The 19,457-nt window shown below is 45.9% G+C and overlaps 1 protein-coding gene across 1 annotated transcript in view; it reads right to left on the bottom strand.

Annotated features, from left to right (window-relative positions):
- The window catches only part of MAP2K4 (mitogen-activated protein kinase kinase 4), a 139,172-nt gene extending 120,281 nt beyond the window's left edge, over positions 1-18,891 (bottom strand). Inside the window, exon 1 of the mRNA XM_042917526.1 lies at positions 18,774-18,891. Coding sequence (XP_042773460.1) covers positions 18,774-18,891 — 118 coding nt within the window. The remainder of the gene's footprint in view (positions 1-18,773) is intronic.
- Positions 18,892-19,457: the final 566 nt, after the last annotated feature.

Genomic DNA, 19,457 nt, shown 5'->3' with positions numbered 1-19,457 from the left:
GACTTCAGCTCATGTCATGACCTCACAGGTTTGTGGCTTCGGGCTCCACATCTGGCTTTCTGTTGTCCGCATGGAGCCTGCTTTAGATCCACTGTCTCCCTCTGTCTCTGCACCTCCCCTGTGTGCGCTCTCTCTCTCTCTCTCTCCATCTCAAACATTAAAAAAAATCAAATCAAATAATAAAATATAAGTAATTCTATAGAAATTTAAATAAAACTTGTTAATCTCCAATAGCAGCGTTGTTTCTTATGATTGCTGAAAAACATAGCTGAGCTTAATAAATTCCAAATGATAAAATTTTAGTCACTGTGTACAGATTTTTTGCTACATAAAATGGAAAATTAGAAATTTAATCAGGTGTGGGGCGCCTGGGTGGCTCAGTTGGTTGGGCGTCCGACTTTGACTCAGGTCATGATCTTGCAGTTCGTGGATTCGAGCCCTGCGTTGGGCTCACCACTGTCAGTGGGGTGCCCACTTCTGATTCTCTCCTGCCCCCCTCCCTGTCTGCACTTCCCCGCTTGCACTCTCAAAAATAAATAAAACATTAAAAAAAAAAGAAATTTAATGAGGTGAATTTCCTAAGCTCTTAGTGTAAAGGTAGAATGGCTTGACTCCCCCTCCACGTCTTCCTTCGCCTGGTTTACTACACAGCCTACTTCCAATACAATCAGATACTCTCTTGAGCAACACATCATCTTTTACAGACACTTCTTATCAGGTCACTAAACTTATTAATGACTTCCTCAAATTTCTGCATTCACGAAACATCCTTCCTCCTCTTTATTGTTTCCTTTTTACTATTACCAACTTAAAACCAATTAGGGATCCTTATTGTAAAAGAGTAGTTTCACAATTAAATGAGAATCTGTGGTTAGAATACCTCCACTTTTTTCTCCAAAATATTCTGATGTGCAGTGTTACCAAAAGCAATCACTACCTGTAATCTAATTTCTATTAGTGACTTCAAGAATAAAAGTCAGCTCTGGAGCACATAACTTTCTACATAAAGCTCCTGTTGGGGCGCCTGGATGGCTCAGTAGGTTGTGTCTGCCCTGTGATTTAGGCTCTGGTCACGATTTCAGGATTCATGAGCTCAAGCCCCACATCGGGCTCTGTGCTGACAACTCAGAGCCTGCTTGGGATTCCCCCCCACTCTCTGCCCCTCCCCCATGCTCTCTCTGTCCAAATAAATCAAAAGAAAGAAAGAAACGAAGAAAGAAACATCCTGTTGCTTATGCAAACATCCCCAAGTAAAACAATTTTTAAAAGCTACTAAAAAAGTTTTTAAAGCTACCAAAAGTATAAAAGGTACAAAACTCAATACCACCCAAATGTGTCTTCAGCCAAGACCTCTACAGCCATGGGATCCTTAATGAGTCTTCTCATCCAAATAAGAAAATCAGAATGCTAACACACTAGGGTAAATTTGACATCTATGAAAGCACTTCTCAAAAAGTGTTTCTAGGTAAATCTTCCCCCACCAACAAACAAACAAACAAACAAAAAAAAACAAAAACAAAAACACTGGTTTTATAAACCAAAGCAAATCATGTTCTAAAGAACCATGTTTACAAGTTCTCTGATTAAAGCCATCAAGATATGATCATTCAAAACTTGGTCATAAGTCACATAAACACCTTTACAAGTACAGAATCATGCTCTCCAAATGATGAATGATGAATTAATCAACCTTCTAAACATAAGCACTATCAATCAGAAAGAGTATCTTTCCCTGAAGTAGTCTTTCGTTTAGACTTCAGAATAATTTGACAATCCAACAGGGTTAAGAGAAACATAACACCGTTGTCTTAAATAATTGTAACTTCATTTGTTTACTTATTACCTTAAATACATACTAACTTCATATAGAAAAAAACAAAAAGCAAGTAAATGCAAACTACAATTGATCAAAAGAAGGCCATGAGATGCAAAGTGGATTTTTATTGACGATCTGTAAAAATCCGGTTCCAAAATTAAATGTGATCTCACACCGTGTGCGAAAACACCCCCCACACATTTCCAATAAAGCTCCACTAACTTGTAACAGGCGACTGTGATACACTCATTGGAATAGTGATAACACAGTATGAAAAACAAAAACTATGTGAAAGTCAAACAATGGGAAAAAGTGAATCCTTCAGAGCTTCCATTAGTCATCAGAATCATCTTACAATAAGTCTTTCTGACTTATGATGGAGAATCAATCAAGCATGTGAGGCCATTGCACGCACTCACTGGGTTCTTCACGATAATTGTGTGCTCTTTGCACTCCATCCCCTCCTACAACTACCGTATGACACAGAAGTGTTTTTAATGAACTAAATCTAAGTCCTTCTGAGAATTCTGAAACATCCTGAGAATAAGATGGGAGATTCTGGCCCTACAGGAGGTCCTATTCGATGAGAAAACGCTATTTCAAGCCCTTTAGTTTTAAAGAGACAGTGACCGCCTTTAACATATAAAGTGAATGTCTATATCCCAAACGTAAGCCTGGTTGTCTGCAAACATTATAAAGTTGTGCTTTAATCTTTAGGACAGGACCGATCTTGGAAAAAAGTTAATGTACGTAAGCAACTGGAAAGTTAAACGTTTAGTACAAAAATAAATACCGTCAACTTAGGGCCGGCCATCCCTACCAACATCCCTGCTCCAACCCTCCCTTTACTTGAGTCTTCCGCTGAGGTCCCAGCCAGCAGAGAGCTCTGCTTAACTCCAAAGTAGGGCAGGCCCATCGCTGGATCTTTGAGCCCCGTTCTCCAATCAGGAAAGCAGCTCTCAGGAGACCCATGGTACCCCCACCCCCACCCAGCCCCATGCCGCTCTCTCTCACAACAGCAGGGCAGACGTGCCCTGTACCCCTGCCTCCTGCACCACCTCACCCTGTGTTCAGCTGCTAATCAATGTGTAGCATCAGCAGCTGAACACTCAGAATCAAACCCAGATCAACTCAGGTCCACTACACTAAGAGTCAGCAAGGGCGGGGACCTATTCATTTCCGGACCCATCGGCTCCCCCACTTTCTGGTACCGAGGCGTGCAACAGGTGCTTCGTGAATGAACGTATCAAACGGTGTTGAATCCCAAAAGCTGGAAAACAAAGAGGAGGATGTCCCAAAGTGAGAGGGGGAGATAAAAAAGGAGATGTGAGAAGAGGCAGTGAAGACAACCCAGAAGTGAGAATCAAAGCAGGAGTATTATATATATGCATGCTTCCTTGTTCGATTCTTCCGGGTTCCAGGCAGGCAGCACCACAAATCTGCCGTTTCTGTAACAACGGAGAAGGGACAGAACCATTTAGACAGTCCAAAGGCACTTTTAATCTAGCTACAGAGCTTTTTATGGACACTGCATACACAACTTTAAGCTTAACAAAATCAGTACATTTCTCTGGTTTTACGTCCACAGCTGGACTAAGTTAGAAAAAAGGGCAACAATGTGAATGCAGCTTTACATTTTTTAAATGTCAGCATTTTTCTTAGATTAAATGTTGCCAATATAGAAAAACTAAAAATTATAACAATTAAAGAGAAACATTTTGTTAAAACATAAGCGAAAGCAAAAAATTATCATAGTAAGTGTATTTAAAATAGCATAAAATAGAAGTTGTAACTTCATTATACACAGATATATATCAAATATGGGCAGGCAATTGTATACTATCTTTAGTTTAAGGTAAGAGAAGGATAATAACCGATTAAAAAATTGTGATCCTAGGGTCTGGCTGCCCTACTCTGTGTCATGAGTGAGCCACTCAAGAAATACATTGTTTGCTGACTACACTTCAAAGGAAGTCACAAGGTTCAATCAATGGAAATTATAAACATTTTGATTCCATCAGAAAACGTTAGGGGTGCCTGGGTGGCTCAGTGGGTTAAGCCTCTGACTCTTGATTTCAGCTCAGGTCATGATCTCACAGTTTGTGGTTCGAGCCCTGCGTCGGGCTCTGCACGGACAGTGCAGAGCCTGCTTGGGATTCTCTCTCTCCCTCTGTCTCTCTCTGCCCCTCCCTCGCTTGCTCACGCTCTCTCTCTCACTCACTCTCTCTCTAATATAAAAAAATAAACATCAAAAAATATTTTAAGAAATTGTTAAAACAGTACATCTTAAATGTTCTCAGCACGAAAAAAAGTATTAATTATGCAAGGTGAGGGAGGTGTTAAGTAACCCTACAGCGATCATCGTTTTGCAACATTCAAGTTACACATTGTACACCTTAAGCTTACATGATTACAAGTCAATTACATCTCAGTAAAGCTGGGGGAGAAGAAGGACGTGTATCAAAAAGTGGCCACCATTCTTCCTCACTCTGTGAATAAATAACATGAAACTAGTCACATTGTATTTGGGGATTTTTTTTTTTTATGTTAACTGAAGAATAGTCTCCTGGAGTGGGGAGTTCTTAACTGCATTTATACAAATGATATTTAAGTTTAAAATGCGCTTGCTGGGGCGCCTGGGTGGCTCAGTCGGTTGAGCGGCCGACTTCAGCTCAGGTCATGATCTCACGGTCCATGAGTTCGAGCCCCGCGTCGGGCTCTGTGCTGACGGCTCGGAGCCTGGAGCCTGTTTCAGATTCTGTGTCTCCCTCTCTCTCTGCTCCTCCCCCACTTGCGCTCTGTCTCTTTCTCTCTCTCTCTCACAAATGAGTAAATGTTAAAAAAAATTTTTTTAAACAAACAAATAAATAAATAAGACGCATTTGTTGGGGGCATCTAGGTGGCTCAGTTGGTTAAGTGGCTGGCTGGCTCCTTATTTCAGCTCAAGTCATGATCTCATGGTCATGGGATCGAGCCCCACATCAGGTTCCACACTGAGTGTGGAGACTGCTTGGGATTCTCTCTCCTCGCCTCTCTCTCTGACTCTCCCTCCTCTCAAAACATATAAATAAATTTTAAAATGTCTTTAATGCATTTGTTTTAGCTTTATAAGTTTTGCTTGTTATTGAATAGAAAACTTACTCTGCATTCTTTTAAGACTGGTGTCCTAATAGAGAACACTAGTCCACATTGAGGTAGGGGGAGGCAGGAGGAAGAAACAAGCTTTGTTTCAAAGAAAAAAATGAAAACACTCTATGTGTATGGTTCCAAAAAATCAACCTTAAATCATGAAATCTCTGAGTACCATTAAATACTCTGCACCACAATCTTAAAAGAGAACTTTCCTCAGCTTGTAGTTTGCATTATGGTGAAATCCAAATACCTATGCATATCTTTTCATAACTCATACACATAAATATACCTTTCCATACCTGTGTACATCTTTCCAAATCTACTATGATTTCTATACATATATACATCTGAATATCTATAAATTATCTGCACATCTATATACAACTTTCTATACCTACAAGCATTTGAATACCTGTATGTATCTATTTCAATTTTGAGCAAAAACAATTTACAATCAAGAATAGAACTATTATTATTATTATTATTATTATTATTGTATTTGGAAAAAGAATGAGAAATGGAAGCTCTTTGAGTGTAAAATCGCCATGGTTGGTTAGTTGAACCAATTGTGGACACATTCTCAATACCAAGATGGATATGAAAAAAAAAATAAGTAGCATAGGATCATAAAGTTTGTAGCTTACTTTGTGCCTTTTCACAGAAGTTTATCTGAAAGCCTAAAGTAAAAGAGATAAGTTCCAGTTCATTGACTGTAAATCAAACAAACCAAAATTAGAACATGACATTGCATTCTTATATCACATTTGAATAAAACCGATTCAGGAACAGTTCGAATCACATACCCCCCACTAGCAAAGTGAAAACTCTAACACGTGGGCTTTCTTTTAAAAAGTCAGCTCTCTCTGGGGCAGTACTTTATTAAATGAAGCTGAAATTAGATTGAAATTCTAAATTATGCAATTACCTTAATGTTTCACATCTATTCGATGAACAGAATAGCCATTAGCCCTTGGAAGTCAAGAGTAACTTTTAAGGTAATCTTATCAATGCTTTCAATCTACAAATTCAGAACATGTTACAAGTGACTTTTATTAACCCTAATTGCTGACTTAACACTATCTGTGATTAACTACTACCCCTGATTCAAAAGCTTCAAAAGCAGTTCATAAATTACGAAATCTAAACCAAAGCAACATTTTCTAGTCAATTTGCTAACCTCACTGGTAAAATCATGAACTAATGAGGAGGTACTCAACTTCTTCTAGGAGGCCTGAGAGGGGGTGGTGTCCCTAGGAATGATATGCAGGGTGGGACTTTACAAGTTACAGGAAGAAAACCTGTGAAATCTCCTTAGGAACGTGAGCACATTTCCCAAATCGAGCTGGACCTGATTACGCCTTATGTATTCATTTATATAGATGTTAATTTTTTGTAAAATGCACCCAGTAAAATAAGCTGTTGACAACAAATTATTTAAGGTTCTTAAATAAAATATTTAAATATTCTTAAAATATTCTTTCACCCCCTTGGTTTAGGGGGTGAATGCCTGATTTTCTCAATAGTCCACCTATGAGTGCATTTATTAATGCCTTCAGAAACAACATGGGAAATTCAGAATGAGTATCACTACTCATTCTGTATTTATGGGAATTCAACCAAAACTTCTAGGAAAAGAGCCAGGACTAAAAGAAGGATGTGTTTAAGTACTCTCTCCCATCCAATTATCAGAATGCTTAGGATTCTAAGATAAAGATATCACCTATCAGGTACAATACCGGAAAAATCCCAACGTAGCTACTTTGCCCAAGAGTAACCCACTGCTTACTGGCTAACCACACAAATGCCAACACAGGGGGAGTGGGCACCGGGGAGCTCCGGGCTGGAGGACCCAGGGCAAACCTGGAGGCAGCTACCCCTCAAGTTCGACTTGCGGCCCCAGCAGATGTGTGGCAGGAACAGACTTCAGAAAGAAAAAAGTCAGAGATCCGTGGCCCTTGTAAGCCTAAGCAACTAAAAGCCAGCCCAGCCACTCTCCCACGGGCCCAATGAGGTGAACACAGGTCGGAAGGAGAGGAAACTGGTTCTCTGTTAGCAGCAGTGGCATAGAGAGCACAGAGGAACCCCAGCCTCAGTTCAGAAGGCGGGTCTCCAGCTCTCCCCGCTGAGCTGAAGGCAAAATCCACCTGACAGCTGGAGGGGAAACTGATGAAAGACTGAAACAAGTTGAAGGCAATAGTCACTCTTCTCTTTTCAGCTCTAAATATAGTTAGTGTTCGCTACTAGTTAGCAAAATTAAAGGGAAGCAGGAGAGGAAAACAAAATAACAATATGAATGGAGAAAGGAGCAAGAAAAATAAACGTGAAAGATACAAGAAAAAGGAGTTGGGGCTGTTTGCACAACTGCTAAAAATAAGTTACAGGGTAATTTTAAGAAACAGAAAAAAAAATGCTTAAATGCATATGTAACTGATAATGTTACAATGTCACCAATTACTGCTCTAACCACATGGGAGGTTAAATACACCTTAGATACAGGAATCAACGCAGGTAGATAAAAAGGGAGGAGGCTGAAATGCTCACCACCTAAGTACAGACTTGTTCTTTTTATCTAGTTACGGATACAGCGACCAGGTGAACAGATCTGTCCATCTCTGCATTATTTCTCCCTCAGAAAAGACTTGCGGGTGGCTCAGTGGGTTGAGCTGAGGTTCAGCTCAGGTCATGATCTCACAGTTCATGAGTTCGAGCCCCGTGTTGGGCTTTGTGCGGACAGTGCGGGTGTGCTTCAGATTCTCTGTCTCCCTCTCTCTCAAAAATAAAAATTTTTAAAAATAAAATTAAAAAAGGCTTGCTACCAGACGCGGAGTTCACAGGCAAGGAGGGTTAAACTAACTCAAACATAATGGCTCACCTTGGAATCCCACTTAATCCTATCAATTAAACCAGACAAAAGGCTATTAGCTAAATCTTTCTAGAGCTCCCCTAGCTCATTAAACTCAAAGGGCAGGGAGGGGCCAAGGGGACCACCAGCAACCTCGTCTGAGAACAGAAAGGTTGGAGGAAAGAAATGATGAGGAAAACTTCCAATATTCTCAGCTTTATAAAAAGCCAGTTTGTGGCTAGGCTATAATTAGTCCATCACTATTCATTCACAAATGTTCAATTTTTGAGGTCACCCGTATCTCAATTCTGTCTTTCCACGCACTCGCTTCATGTACTACGACTCCAGGAGCACGAGGTACCAGTTCAATCTGTTGCTGGTAACCAGGTAATTGTGAAAATCTCAGGGGCCTCCTCCCACTTTTTTATCCTGGTATCTGTAGGCTGGGACTAAATTTTACATGATCCTCCACTTTGAATCTTTTCATTTTATCTGGTCCCAGGTAAGTTTATTTGCATTAAATCTTAACCCTCCTCTGCCCGCCCCCCCAACCAAGACTAAATACCCAGATGTATACATATGACAATGTGTTAGGAAGATGTATACATATGACAATGTGTTGGAGCTCTGTGGGGCTTTCTCCTCCCCTTTCTCACTGGGCCGCCCTCTTTCCCACACTCCTCCTCAACCTCACGCTCTTACCCCAATCGTGAGAGCCCTGCACTGGCCAGGACTGGAAACCTACCATTATGGTATCTGCCAGACAAAGTGAGCTTGTCTGCATTAGTTTAGAAGGCCATTTAGGAGGTGAGCAAGTGTATACAAAAACAAAAGGCAGAGAGTATTTGAGAAAGTAGAACACGAAACAAAAAATGTTAATCCAGGGTCCTAGTTCCAACTGTGAAAGTCAAGTCATTTCACCTGAACCTCTGTTTCCTCCTTTAACTATAAAATTAAGAATAATAATGAGGGGGGTGTCTGAGTGGTCCAGTCAGTTAAGCATCCCACTTCGGTTCAGGTCATGATCTTGCAGTTCATAAGTTCGAGCCCTACATCGGGCTCTGGAGCCTACTTAATTCTCTCTCTCTCTCTCTCTCTCTCTCTCTCCCCCTCCCTCCCTCCCTCCCTCCCTCCCTCCCTCTGCCTTTCGGTGGCTCACACTCTGTCTCTCTGTTAAAAATAAACATTAAAAAAAATTAACCAAAGCAAAAATGAGCTATTGGAACCTCATCAAAATAAAAAGCTTCTGCACAGCGAAGGAAACTATCAGCAAAACTAAAAGGCAACCGACAGAATGGGAGAAGATATCTGCAAATGACATATCAGATAAAGGGTTAGTATCCAAAATCTATAAAGAACTGATCAAACTCAACACCCCAAAAAAACAAATAATCCAATGAGGAAATGGGCAAAAGACATGAACAGACACTTCTCCAAAGAAGACATCTAAATACGAATCAAAACCACAATGAGATAGCACCTCACACCTGTCAGAATGGCTAACATTAACAGTTCAGGCAACAACAGATGTTGGCGAGGATGCAGAGAAAAAGGATCTCTTTTGCATTGTTGGTGGGAATGCAAGCTGGTACGTCCACTCTGGAAAACAGTATGGAGGTTCCTCAAAAAACTAAAAATAGAACTACCCTACAACCCGGCAATTGCACTACTAGGCTTTTATCCACGGGATACAAGTGTGCTGTTTCGAAGGGACATTTGCACCCCCATGTTTCTAGCAGCACTATCGACAACAGCCAAAGTATGGAAAGAGCCCAAATGTCCACCGATGGATGAATGGATAAAGATGTGTGGTGTGTGTGTGTATATATATATATATATATATATATATATATATATATATATATACATATATGTACATACACACGATGGAGTATTACTCAGCAATCAAAAAGAATGAAATCTTGCCATTTGCAACTACCTGGATGGAACTAGAGGATATTATGCTAAGTGAAATTAGTCAGAGAGAGACAAATATGACTTCACTCATATGAGGACTTTAAGATACAAGACAGATGAACATAAAGGAAGGAAAGCAAAATTAATAGAAAAATAGGGAGGAGGGGAGCCTCAGTGACCCAGTCAGTTGAGCATCCAGCTTTGGCTCAGGTCATGATCTCGCGATTCGTGGGTTCGAGCCCCGAGTCAGGCTCTGTGCTGACAGCTCGGAGCCTGGAGCCTGCTTTGGATTCTGTGTCTCCCTCTCTCTCTCTGCTCCTCCCCTGCTCATGCTCTGTCTCTCAAAGATGAATAAACATTAAAAAAAAAAAAAAAAAAAAAAAACAGGGAGGGGGACAAAACATAAGAGACTCTTAAATATGAAGAACAGAGGGTTCCTGGAGGGGTTGTGGGAGGGGGGATGGGCTAAATGGGGGAGGGGCACCAAGGAATCTACCCCTGAAATCACTGTGAAATCAGCACTATATGCTAACTTGGATGTAAATTTAAAAAATAAATAAATTTTTAAAAATTAAAAACAAACAAGAATAGTAATCAGGTAATCTTATCTTAGAATTTGGGAACAGTGTGTCGACACCTGCTATGCCTGTGAAACGGCCCCGTGGGGCTTTGCATTATCCCGGGTCCCCTTCTATGGGTTGATGGTATAACCCAGCGAGGGTGTGGGACAGGGGCATCGGTGGTTTCCAGCTCCCCCGGCAGTTCCTTCCAGCTCCCTCACACCCGAGTCTGGTACTGCTGAAAACGGACTATGGGCCGCAGTATACCTCCACACTAGTGTAAAGAAAATCAGAGCCTGGCGCGTCTGGGTGGCCCGGTCGGCTGGGCGTCTGGCTCTTGATTTCAGCTCTGGTCATGACCTCATGGTTTTGTGAGTTCGAGCCCTGGATGGGGTCTGCGTTGACAGTGCGGAACCTGCTGGGGACTCTCCCACTCTCTGTGTCTCTCAAAATACATAAACTTAGAAAGAGAGAGAGAGGGGTGGGGGGAAAGGGAAGGAAGGAAGGAAGGGAGGGAGGGAGGGAGGGAGGGAGGGAGGCAGGGTGGGAGGAAGGAAGGAAATCAGAACCCCCTTACTGGGTCATGCCCACAGAGCAAGCTACCCAGTCTTGCTTCCAACAGGAGCAGGAAGAGCCTCGTGTGTGCTGCCTTCCAAAATCAACCTCAAAATTGTGGCATGTGGCCCCAACTGCGGAGTTATTCAGAGTACATCATTAGGGCTCTAACATCTAAGGCTTGATCTCAGCTTGTCCAAAATTTGTGTTTTCGTTGTGCTCAAGAGTGGTTTCCGCAAGATTTGCTTCCTGCTGTGCTGCTTCCTGCCTCTCCTTGCTTCACCATTCACTAACTGAAAAGGGGAGCCGCCCTAATTCACTAATTCCAGCTTGCCTGCATCATCCAGAACCATTCGTGATTTCATAAGTACTGATCAAATCCGGGGTGCCTGCAGAGCTCAGCTGACTTCAGCTCAGGTCAGGATCTCATGGTTTGTGGGTTCGAGCCCCGCGTGGGGCTCTGTACTGACAGCTTGGAGCCTGCCTCAGATTCTGTCTCTCTCTCTCTCCCTCTCTCTCTGCCCCTCTCCCGCTCATGTTCTTTCTCTCTCAAAAATAAATAAACAATTTTTAAAAATACCGATCAAATCCTCTCCAAAGTTGTTTTTAACTCGGGATCTTGTCAGTGCTCCTAAGCCATTTCTTTTTTCTGCCTGTGGCCAATAAACTACCCCATTGACTCTTTGGCTATGTAACTAAAGGCTATATTATCATCTCCAACCTGTTCACTGAAGCCCCAGTGTACCTGGGCGGGGCAATTTATGACTGTGACTGCGGCAAGTATGGAACCTCCGTGAGCCTCCATTGTCTCATCTGTAGAACACAAGAGTACTACCCAAAAGTGCTGTGTGATGATTAGCACATCTAAATGTCCAGCACTGCGCCTGGACTAGAGGTTATTACGACCACAGTAATTACTCCTGGTCCCTCCCTCAGGTGAGCAATGGCTGTGGCACCTTCCCCACCGGGACCAGCTCCGCCTACACAAAACCAGTCCCCCTCCTTTTACTTCCTGTCACCCTAAGGGAGGAAACAGGGAGGGACTCCAGACAGCACGGGGATCCCCACCCCGGGCTCTACATTCTGCCACAGCCCTTCCTAGACACAGCCTGGTGTCCTGGTGTCCACGAAGAGGGATAGTTTCCTGGCAGGATCCCAACCCAGATCTCAGGGATACCGGCATCCATCAGGGGGAGCCGCTTAGTGTCACTTAGTTTTTTCAGCAAAGTCAGACAACGAACGCAATACCAAATATGTCTGGCAATGCCTTTCTGGTTTCCCCCCTTTTAAAAATTTTGTCGGAGCGATCTTTGGTAAGCGGAAGCAAGGTAGGCCCTGAAAAAGCTGCTGTGGTGTCCACCTCGATCATCTTTCCACGTCGTGCAGAATGATGTGCTGTTCAGGAATCCAGCTGTAGCAACGGCATCGTCTTTCCAGGGGCCCATCTTGCGTTAACTACTAACCGATGCTCCCTTTGACTGTGTAGCCCCAAATTAGTCAGATCTTGTCACTCCTGGCCCTCGAATCATTTCTAGAAGTACACGTTACTTCTCAACTTGGCCAGGAGTGTGAGGAGACACATGAAGGCTGTGTCTCCTCTTCTGGAGCTGGGGGGATAAGGGTAGAAACAAAGCAGAGACAGTAATTTGCCCCAGATGACAGATGTAGTCAGGATGCTGACATCAATTATGAACTCTTTTGCTAACTGGGTTCCTTTGCCATGGCATGTGTAGTGTTGAAAGAGTTCCACTACCTTTCAAACCTATACTGCCCCCCCGGGCCAATGCGTAATTAAAATGTTCCAGGGGCGCCTGGGTGGCTCAGTGGGTTAAGTGTCTGACTTCGGCTCAAGTCATGATCTCACAGTTCGTGGGTTCGAGCCCCACATAGGGCTCTGTGCCGACAGCTCAGAGCCTGGAGCCTGCTTCGGATTCTGTGTCTCCCTCTCTCTGACCCTCCCCTGCTTGCACTCTGTCTGTCTGTCTCTCTCTCTCTCTCAAAAGTAAACATTAAAAAAAAATTTTTTTTAGGGCACCTGGGTGGCTCAGTCGGTTAAGCATCCGACTTCAGCTCAGGTTATGATCTCATGGTTCGTGGGTTCGAGCCCCATGTGGGGCTCTGTGCTGACAGCTCAGAGCCTGGAGCCTGCTTCGGGTTGTGTCTCCCTCTCTCTCCCTCTCTCTGCCCCTCTCCCACTCACTCTGTGTCTCTCTCAAAAATAAATTTTAAAAAAAATTTTTTAAAAAGAAAAAGAAAGAAAAACGCCCCCTAATTCAAAATGCTGCTGTCGACCCTCCAGCAAGTTTAGAACTGTGACATAAAAAGGAGCATCAGGAAGGACAAGGCTCCAGAAACAACCCAAACATGGCTGGCGGCTTAGAGCTCCCACCCCCTGACTGCAACTTAAAATAATCTCCCCTTTCTATTCCTGAATCTGCATCTCTGCTGGCAAACATTCTTCCCTCAGACCTGATGGCTGAAATGACTTAGAGCTCAGAGAACCTGTGTGAAACTGTGTTATTGACCAGGAAGAAGAAAGGCTGGGTTAAAACCTGCCTCCACTGGGGCGAATTACCTGAAGTGGTCAGTTCCCTAATCTACAAAAGGGGACTGTGCCCACCTCCCCCTTCGAGGGTGCTGGTGAGCATCAAATTAGGTAGAGACCATGGAAAAGACCTGTGTTAACTATCAGTTTCCCTTCTTAAGTTTAAACCTGAATTACAGTTTCCCAGGTTGTGTAATTTGGGCCGTATCTCTACCTCTGAGACATGGAGGTCGCAGAGGAGACTGACCTGGATTACGTATGAAGGAGCTGTGATCTCCTGACCCCTAGAAATCGGGGAAACTCTATGCGCCCAAATCCATCCAGCCTCTCTGATTAGGTAAACAAAGCGGAAGGAAAACAGAGACATTTCGGAAAGAAGACAACAGGACTCAAAACACAGTGTTAGCTAATATCCCATCTCAAAACAAGTTTCAGGACACATTCACTAGAAAGCACGTGACAGTGAAAGGTGAGAAAGTGTGCTGAAAGCATGGTTTTTCTACTTTTTGTCTTTGAAGATCAGGATTGCTTGATTTTCAAGAGAACACAGAAATGCAGTGTGCTTTGCGGGGGGACCAATTTGCTAAGCTGTGCTTGTTTTAGGTTATGTCAAATAAATGGTAGAGAAATAGTACTCAGCACACTGGGAAGAAAAGGCAAGAAATTCTAGGGTTTGGAACTATATCCACTGTCTGCACAGTTCAGTTCTTTAAAATCCAGATAAAGGAATCTCCCCGTAGTTCTTGAAAACCACAGACTAACTGGTAAAACAAATAGTCAAATATAATCACAGACAGGGTGTTTCCCACATCTTTTATGTATTTCAATATTACTGGGAGAAAAAAAAAGTGCATTGATTTTAAATCTTCATTTTTTTTCTTAACAGATATGCGTCATTACACTTGAAAGTTTTGTGTGTTTATTTTTGCATTTTTTTTTATTGAGGTATAGCTGACATTACATTAGTTTCAGGTGTACAGCTTAATGAGTCGATACGTGTATATCTCCAAAAATGGTCACCATAGTAAGTCTTGTTAACATCCATCGCATACACAAACAACTTTTATTCTTGTGATGAGAACTTTTAAGATTTGCTGTTAGCAGCTCTCAAATATGCAATATGGCATTATTAATCATAGCTGCCAGGCCGTACATTATTTTGTGTGTGTTTAAGAACAATCAAGCTATCATCTTTTCATTTAAAATGGTATTTATTTATATGGGTGCCCTGGTGGCTCAGTCAGTTAAGCATCTGACTCTTGATTTCGGTTCGGGTCACGACCTCACAGCCGTAGGACTGAGCCTCGTGTCAGGCTCTGCACTGGCAGCGTAGAGGCTGCTTGGGATTCTCTGCCCCCCCCCCCTCAAAAATAATAAACATTTTTTAAAAATTGATATTTATTAACTGTTCAGGTGAAGCTAAGTAGGTAAGGACTGGACTGGTCCATAAGTTTTGTTACACATCTGCATTTAAGACCCAAGAAGAAAAAAGGAAAAACTGCCTGCCTAGAACAGCTCATTATGAGAGGTACCTACAGTGTATACTTTACATTGTATACAATGTATACTTTGTAAACTTTGTATACAATGTATACCTTGTATACTTTGTATACTACAATGTATACTTTAGGACTATTTCCTGTAACAAGTACTTTACAAATGCCTCCAGAACTGATCCTTCAGAATCAATTGCAGGTTCTAACTATTCTAACCACATTTAAACTACCAGAGTAAAGTTTAAGGAAGTTTTATATATTCCCCTGCTTTAAGTCTTCTAGAATAAACTTCTTGTGTTTATGAGAGCTTTCAAATCTATACATTTTAAGCGAATAGTAACTCAAGGAGGTACATAACCATGTCTAATAATAATCCTTTTTTCTGATAGTTTATAATTTTCCAAACATTTCCGTGTGCATTACTCTAATAACGTGACCCTCACAACAGCCCGGCCATGTGGGTATTATTCCTATTTTAGCAGATGAGACACTCAGAGTTCAGAAAAGGTGAGCAAATGCCCCAAGTCACAGCGCCTGCAGAGGACTGAGCAGTTTCCTGAATCCAGGTAGAATAAAGACCCATCAGGGATATTCTTAAAGGAGAGGCTCAATAATGAAAAGCAGAGATCAGCAGATTAGTGAGAAGGGTGGGACCCAGTAATAATGAAGCTAAAGAAAATGTGTAGTTGATCATGAGGGGTTAGGGACTCGTCTACTAATAGTGAAAGAGACTATTAATGACACCATATTACAAACAACGCATTGTTGCTATTAACAATGATGATGGAGGGAGGCGCCTGGGTGGCTCAGTGGGTCAAGTGTCCGGCTTCGGCTCAGGTCATGATCTCACGGTTCGTGAGTTCGAGCCCCGCGTCGGGCTCTGTGCTGACAGCTCGGAGCCTGGAGTCTGCTTTAGATTCTGTGTCTCCCTCCCTCCCCCCCCCCCCAAATAAACATTAAAGAAAAAAAAAACATTAAAACAACGATGATGGCTGACATGTATCACATCCTTACTATGTCAGACCCATGCCCTACATGCATTCACCAAGAACCTGTGAAGTGAGCATTATTCCTACTTTCCAACTGAAAACCTGAGGGTTAGAGAGGTTGAGTATCTTGCCCTAGGTCACAAAAATCTTAAATCCTGACAAGGGGATTCAAATCCAGGACTCCAGAGCTCTTAAATGTTATGGCATTAGGAAAACAATACTTCCCAATGTGGACCACACTCTTGGGTCACAAATGTCAAGCCATGAAAACAGTGTACAGGGTTATCCAGTGCCCAGCACAGAGCTTATCACACAGAAGGACCTCACGTGTCTGTTAGATGAAATGTGTTCCATAAGTCCTGCAACTAGCTGTTTGAAAGAGGAGGGTCATTAACACGTCCCAGGAAGGCAATGTTTTACAGGGCAGCAAGTAGAAACAGATTGGAGGAAGGGGGTGGTATATACCAAACATCTTCTAAGGGTCTGAAGCCCGATCTAAAACCAAAGGTCTCTAGCAGAGGAAGCATGAAAGGTTGGGCTCTAAGCATACAAAGTAAACAAAAAAGGTCCTCAACTGCTCTTTAAGCTCATGGATTATAACCTGGATTGCACTAGACAACATCCGGCGACTTTCAGGTGCTTCTCTTCGTTCTGAGTCAGCAAAAAAAGGTTCAAGAACAAGACACTTATAACTAGCAGGTTCCTCAGCCAATCAAGGCTAGACATGGTGCTGGTAAAAGAAAATTCATCAATAATCCAAAGAGAAGTCTATGTCCGCCTTCTCCCTTTTAAAACTAGGTTCCGCTTGTTGGAAAGGTTACTAGACATCAGAACACAGAGGTGGCGGAGAAGAATGGAGAGCCTCAGAATATTGCCCAACCACAAGGGCACCACCGCAAGCTCCTCCCCATTCCGGAAGCTTGACACACACACAGTGTCCCCTCTGCCCGGAGCACGACACTCATCTTTCCAGACAGGTCTTCTCCACCCCTCTTATCGAAGCACACCACACACTCCTCTTATCTTCCATCGCAAAACCCCGCTTCTTACCTTCCTAACACTCTTCTCCATGAGTAAGTTTTCTTATGTACCTGCGGACTGTCTTTCCTGCCCCGTCTCATCAGGAGGGAGGAGAATGCCCAACTAACTCTCTGCTGCATGCCCAGCACTAGAGTCTATGCCCAGCACTGGGAAGCTCAACATTTTTTAACCAAAATAATAATAATTAATAATAAATGTATACAGCTTTTTCAAACTATCAGCATCCCTACCCCCACCAAAATAAACTCCCCACCACACACACACACACACACACACGCACTATTTTTATAAGCTTTAGAAGTCACCCATTTTGCAAAAGCCATACAATCCTAAACTGTCGTTTTTCCGCCTCATTTCCAGCAACGACTGGACTGGAGAGCGGTCCTTGTCAGAAAACCCATCTCTTACGTCGTCTGCATACACACATATACACATTGGGCTGTGCAACACAGCAGCGGCCAACAACTACTTCGGTCTGAATTAATCATGAGGGCCTGCACAGAAAGTGTCCTCGGAGCTCTGACATCATCCCGTCTGTACATCACCATTCTTTACGTGTACTGAAATGATCTCCCAGGGAGCGCAACCAGCCGGGAGGGAAAACTTGAGGGCATCCTGTCTCTGCTTTCCTGAATCACGCACCCTCTCATCGACACGAAGACCCCAAGGCGGTTGAGACAGACCCGGGCACGCGGCTCAAGACACAGCAAGGAGCCCTGTCGGGAAGGTTCTAATCAGAGAGTAAAAATGTCACCATGGTGACACTGACCGCCGAGGGTATCGCGACCCATTCTGCTGATATTGTAACATAAGCGGTTAGCTGAAGTCGTCCAAGAGGTCGCTGAGATTCCCGGTTTTAAAAATAACAGGACTCCCCCGAAATCCCCCCCCGAAAACTTCAGGGAATGGCCCCTGATGGGCTGGGGAGGGGTGGGGGTGGGGGGGGCTGGTGTTTTCACAACACCCCCTCGGTCAGGAGCCACGCGGATTGGAATTCGCCTTCCCAGCGGGGGAGAAGCATTAATTCATTAAGGAGGCGGCGGCCTCGGACGTCCAGACACGACCCAGTGCCACCGGGACCCCCTGCCTTTCTGTCTCCTGCGTCTCCCCCACTGAAACCGAATCCAGGGCTCTCGCGTATTTACGGATATTTCCAGCCTGTGCCACGCCAACGCGGTCACCCCGGGCCCGACGGCCGTCCGAACTACTAACCTTACAGGTGGCACAGGCCGGAGCAGCCCCTCCCCCACCCCACCCCCGTCCCTCCCCCTCCCCCCCTTCCCCTTCCCCTCCCCCCCCCGCCCCCCGGGAAAGTTTGCAGGCGCGGGGGGGGGGGGGGTCCCCGCGGGGGGCGCCCAGTCGGCGGGCGGGCCCGGCTCCGGCGGCGCCCCGCGGGGAGCCAAGATGGCCCTGCGCGGGGCCCCAGGGCTGCGGCGGCGGGGCGCAGGGGGGGTGGGGGGGGGGGGGGGCGCCAGGCCGGGGCGCCGGGGACGCAGCGCCGCCGCCTACCTGCGCGGCGCGGCCCGGCCCGCGGGAGGCCAGCCCGGCGCGGGCCCGGAAACGCGGGCGGGGCGGCGCCAGGTGAGCGGCGGCGGCGGGGGCGGCCGCGGGGGCGGGCCCGGGCCAGGTGGGCCTCCCGCGGGCCCGGCGGGGGCCGAGCGGGGCGGGGTGGGGGGGGGGGTTGGTGCGCGGAGGCCGCGGGCCGGGGCCTGCGCGCGGGGCCGGGGCAGGGCCGGGCGCGCGGCGGGCGGGGGCGCGGGCCGCCCCGGTGGCTTCCTCGGCCGGGTCCGGGGGCGTCCGCGGGCCGCGGGGGACAGGCCGCGACGACGCCGACGGCCGCGCCGGGGGGGCGGGGGTCGCGGCGCTGGCGCGTTCCTTACCCTGCATGCTGCTGACGGCCGGGTGGCCCGGCGCCGGGGGCCCCACGGGGCCCGGGGTGCCGCTGCCGCTGCCGCCCCCGGAGCCGCCGCCGCCGCCGCTCGGGCTCGGAGCCGCCATTGTTGGGAGTGAGGAGCCGAGCGGCGCCGCGGCGGCTGCAATGCAGCAAGCTCGGCCTCTCGCACGGCCGAGGGGCGCGGCCAGCGCCCGCCTTGGCCACGCCCCCCGGCCCGCCCCCGACACGCCCCCCGGACACGCCTCCCGCCCCGCGCGCGCGCGCGCGCGCTCCGGAGCCCGACGCCGAGCCGCGCCAGCTGCGGAGCCGCAGGACCGCCCAGGGCGCGGGTGCCCGGCCCGGGAGGAAGGCGGCCGGGCTGCCCCGGCGCTGCGGGCCGGCTCGCGGGGCCTAGGGCGCTTTGCAGCAGCGTTACGAGCGCGGGTGCGCCGGGGAGGTTAGGGGACGCAGAGCTTTCGTCGCTCCCGCAGAGGCCTGCGACCCCAAGAAGTTTACGAGCCCCCTCGTTGGAAACCACAGAAGCCGAAATCAGACCGGTCGAGCTGAACAGGACCCCCGGGGTCGTGCTTCCTGTCCAGCCTCTGGCAGTGCACTTCCAGAGGGCACTCTGGCTCTAGCTGTGGTCCCATCAGGAGCCCCTGTTAAGCTCCGCCCGACACCCCAACCCTCC

This window comes from Panthera leo, chromosome E1 (assembly GCF_018350215.1).
Source record: "Panthera leo isolate Ple1 chromosome E1, P.leo_Ple1_pat1.1, whole genome shotgun sequence".
NCBI classification, from domain to species: Eukaryota; Metazoa; Chordata; class Mammalia; order Carnivora; family Felidae; genus Panthera; species Panthera leo.
This window is presented reverse-complemented; position numbering and strand designations above follow the sequence as displayed.